At 34.6% G+C, this 4,735-nt stretch overlaps 1 protein-coding gene across 1 annotated transcript; it reads left to right on the top strand.

Moving 5' to 3' along the window:
* Positions 1-2,823: 2,823 nt before the first annotated feature.
* On the top strand, positions 2,824-4,277 carry LOC104246844 (probable histone H2AXb). The gene is made up of 2 exons (XM_009802740.2): positions 2,824-3,121; positions 3,915-4,277. The coding sequence occupies exons 1-2, from the start codon at positions 2,915-2,917 to the stop codon at positions 4,134-4,136; spliced, it is 429 nt and encodes a 142-aa protein (XP_009801042.1). The 5' UTR covers positions 2,824-2,914; the 3' UTR covers positions 4,137-4,277.
* Positions 4,278-4,735: the final 458 nt, after the last annotated feature.

Here is a 4,735-nt window from a genome sequence, read left to right as displayed (position 1 = left end):
CAAGAGCTTCGATCGAAGCTTCGATGGTGAGCCTCAAACAGACCTCAAACGTTGCCGGAGAAACCCGATCTTGGCCGACGAACTCGAACTTCAAGGTTCGTTCATGGTGGTTCTCTAGCAGACGTACGGTGGTGATGGAAACATATGGCCATGGGTGAAGCTTCACGGGGTTGCTTTAGTGGAGTTGCAACTCTCTATGTGTGTATATTTGGCGTGAGGGAGATGGATGCAGGTGGTGTATGTGAGTTTCCGGTGATGGGGTGAGTCGTGAGGTCTGATGGTTGTTGTTGTTGAAGTAGGTAAGTCAATGGGGTGGGGGTCGTTTTTGTTCTGGCTGCTGGGAGCTTTTCTTTTTCCTTAGGTTTTTTGTTAGACCCTTGTTGAATAAGATGAAGGAACTGAAGGTTTTTTAGGGTCCAAGCTTATGAATAATGACTGATCTCCTCACGCTAGGGTTTTTTGTTAAGCTTTTTTGAAGAAGAAAGGTCTTAGGTCTCTTTTCAAATCTGATGGAATGGCTGGCCCTTGCAAAAAACGGTTGAGGTCTCATTTTTTAGTCTAGGGTTATTTTTAAGTCTAAGTCTAGAGTTTTGGGGTATTGGACTTGGGTTGTCATGGGCTAGGTCCGAAAATTAGGCCTAAAAATGGGTCGTTTGAGCCCAAATTTTATTCTTTCTTCGTGAACAAGACTAAAAATACTACATTATTTACTAATTAATCCTACTTAAGTAAAATAACTATTAAAATAAGACTGACCGTTAAAACAAAACTATTTTTGGTATTTTTTCAAGATTAAAAATGACTACAAAACCTTAATGAAATTATTTTTTTTTTGTAATTTTTATTTTTTTGTGAGAAAATAAAGTAAAAGGGTCAAAACTAATTAAAATATCGATATTAGGCCTAAACTAAATATTTTATGCTAAAAATGGGTGAAATCTCAGGGAGGGTCAAAAATCACATGTCTACAAACACATCTATGGTTCACGCCGGTTGACCCTCGACATTGTACACATTATTCTAGATCGGACCATACGACCTCGGTATAAATCATGCGTGATATTGTTCGGAGTCCGATTATACTTGATATTTTTTTCATGACTTGAGAATTTATAATTACTTGATGGCTCATATTTGTTGAAGTTAGTATGTGATAGTTGGTGATTTTTAATTAATATTTAGTTTAAGAACCACTTATTTATTGTTCGTTGTTTCGTTATATTTATTTATTGACTCTTAGTAAGTGTCGATGTCTGCCCCTCGTTACTACTTCTTCAAGGTTAGACTAGATACTTACTGGGTACATGTTGTTAATGTACTCACACTACACTTCTGTACTACTCATGCAGGATCTGAGGCAGGTGCATCTACTAGCCATTCAGGCGCGTACTCTCGCTACCCAGAGACTTAGTGGTGAGCTGCTTTCTATGCCCGTTCTGCAACGCCTAGAGTTTCTTCTTGGTGTGTTTATTTTTCTGTCTATCTTACTCTAGACTGTAGTATAGGGGGTTTTGTATATTCTACTAGTTTGCTTATACACTTCTGATGTCGGGTTTTTGGGAGATTCTAGTAGATATTTTATGGGTTTGATTATTAAATTCACTACATCACTCTTTCATTTATTTCATGCTTTACATTACTACAATCACCTATTAATCATTGTCTTATTAAATAAAATCAATGACTTTAAAAATATTAAAATGAACAATTACATGGATAGTTCATCGTTATCTTTTCTAGCGGCAACGTTGGGCGCCATCACGACCTATATTTGGAATTGGATTGTGATACTGGTTAACTTGTGTAGCAGAGAGGTTCTACACTAGGCGCAACCTTCAAATTTTGAAATTACAAAAACTTTGGCTAGAGACTCGTGCCAATGACGTGTTACGAAACTAATATGAAAATAGTAGCAAGGACAAATAAAGCAGAGAAGAGAAAACTTTATTGTTTCTTCCATGTGTTTTCAAGTGTATTACAAAATGACTTCTCATCCTTTATTTATAGTACTACATAGAAGTATACAAAAAAATACCATAAACATGACATTGAGTATTTGAGATCATGTAGGAGGTGAGAGTAATAACATAATAGAGATGAGTAATGAGAGTTATACGTATAATTGAGAAGCACAATGAGAGTTACTCTTTTAGAAGTTATAGACATCCACTATTAGATACTCCATCCGTTTTAATTTAGATAATGCAGTTTGATTTGACACAAATTTTAAGAAAAAAAAAGAATACTTTTGAAACATGTGGTCCTAAAAGCTTAAGAGACAAAAACTTTGTGGGGCCATGACATTTATGTGTCTATAAAAACTTTTTACTAAGGATAAAGTGGATAAAATGAAAAATTTAAAGTTAAATTATTTTCAAATATAGAAATATATCGTTCTTTTGGGAATATGCTAATAAGGAAAGTGTGTCATTTAAATTAAAACAGAGGGAGTAATTATTTATAACATAAGTCAAATTTAACTAAAAATATTAATAATAAAAATTATTTTTATATCGCCAACACAGACACGTTTAATTTAGTCAGAAGATTGGAATTTAAGTAGTAACTTTTAAAAGAACTCGAATGTCACCTCATTGAATCAATTTTGTGAAAAATAGACAACAAAAGCCACTACTTAAAATTTCGTGAAAAGTAGACAAGGAAATGCCACTAATTAATACGTGGGGGAGGGAAATATTGGAGGGTACTCCAAAATTAAAAAGTACCGCCAATACCACGTCATCAATCCCCGTGACCTTAATTCCAACCAATCAGAACACACCATACGCTCCTATACATTCCCAACTCCACTTCCACATTCCTCAGTATCACATTTCCCCACCATTCCCCCCTCTCGCTGCACTTTCAAATCTAGGGTTACGCTTAGGGTTTTCGTACCTTTGTAAAGAGAACAATGAGTTCAGGTGGAGGAGCAGGTAAAGGCGGCGCCGGAAGAGGAAAACCAAAGGCGTCTAAGTCGGTTTCTCGATCTTCAAAAGCCGGTCTTCAGTTCCCCGTTGGTAGGATCGCTCGTTTTCTTAAGGCTGGAAAGTATGCTGAACGTGTCGGTGCTGGTGCTCCAGTGTACCTTTCTGCTGTCCTTGAATATCTCGCTGCTGAGGTAACTTTTTCCTGTTTTTTTTTTGTGATTTAATTTGTTATTTGCTTTTGATGTAATTCGGAGTTTGATTTATGGTGAAATGTTGGAGCAGTGTACTGTTTTTGATATGCATGTTTCTATTTATATGTTCAAACTCCCTGCAATTTAGGGAAAACTAATTAAGCCTAGATTTTTAATGAAATTTTAACGATTAATTGGAGTAATAAGTTTCACATTTTTTCTAATATATTTATACTGCATAAACTACTTATAAGGTTTTCGTAAGCTAAAATTAAATAACTTATTCCTAAAAAAGATCCATGGTTTTGATATGTATATATCTATGTTTATGTTCAAGCTTTCTGCATGTTAAAGATATCTCTTTTAGCTTAGTTTGTTTGTGAAATATTAATAATTAATTAATTCCAATTTTCTAATAAATTATACACTGCATACAATGTAATTTTTCCTAAATAATTTATTTTATGTCCGAGTTTTGCTCAAAAAATGATTAAAATCAATTAAACATTTATTTTCTAATCCATGCACCATAAGTGTTCCCTTTTTAATATCTTAAACGACAGAGAGACGATGTCAACATTTTTCTTGTGTTTGAACTTGTGAAATTCCTTGATTTTAGTATGCTTCTGAATCCATCAGTTACTGTTACTACCAGTTTATTTATTGCTTAATATACAAGTAAGCAAGCAAGCAAGGGATTTTGACATATAGTGGAATTTTTAAATTGTAAATAATTATAGTGGAATATAAGTGCTTATAGAATCTGACTTTGTAATGTTTGTGATGATAATAGGTGTTGGAGTTGGCAGGGAATGCAGCAAGGGACAACAAGAAGAATCGTATAGTGCCAAGGCACATTCAGTTGGCTGTGAGGAATGATGAGGAGCTGAGCAAGCTTTTGGGTCATGTTACTATTGCCAATGGAGGTGTTCTGCCCAACATTCACCAGAATCTTTTGCCTAAGAAAGCTGGCTCTGGAAAGGGTGATATTGGCTCTGCATCCCAGGAGTTTTAGGTGTAAAAATGGATTGTTTTCCTGAAGGATTAGGAGAAATGAGTGAGACTTCCTTTATGTAATATAAAAATACCCTTTGTAGTTTGTTATTGAATGGTTATAAATGAAAAAGGGCTATAACTACCCACAGTTTTGACTACAGATCTTTTTGGTTCTTGAAATTGCAATTCTATTCTTTTCTTTGTGAATGACAACTTGTCTGATTTGACTGATTGCCTTGAGATTCTCATATGAATGGGAGGCCATTATCAGGTATTATTGTGACCTCTGATTATTTAGTTTTATTATATGTGCTGATATCATGTTTATACATGACAAGTGCTACTGGCATGCGAATTGGCAGGTTATTTTAAGCTATTGTATGCGCTTTTGCTGTGTGGTCTTTGGTTGGATGTTATGATCATAATGTGATTTATTCTTGTATTTTCATGGCAAATGATGTTATATTGTGTAGTTGACATTCTTTTCAAAGTTTTACTGGTCTTTGGTTTTCACTGTAGCTGTTTTTTGAATTTCTTTATTGATTATTAGACTAAGCTTCATACCTAAAGCTGTTTACACCGCAACAGGAATCTTGTAATCTCCATTTGTTTTTATTA

The sequence above is a fragment of the Nicotiana sylvestris genome, chromosome 1 (genome assembly GCF_000393655.2).
Source record: "Nicotiana sylvestris chromosome 1, ASM39365v2, whole genome shotgun sequence".
Lineage (NCBI taxonomy): Eukaryota > Viridiplantae > Streptophyta > Magnoliopsida > Solanales > Solanaceae > Nicotiana > Nicotiana sylvestris.
Note: the sequence above shows the minus strand (reverse complement) of the source record. Positions and strands in the feature narration are given on the sequence as shown.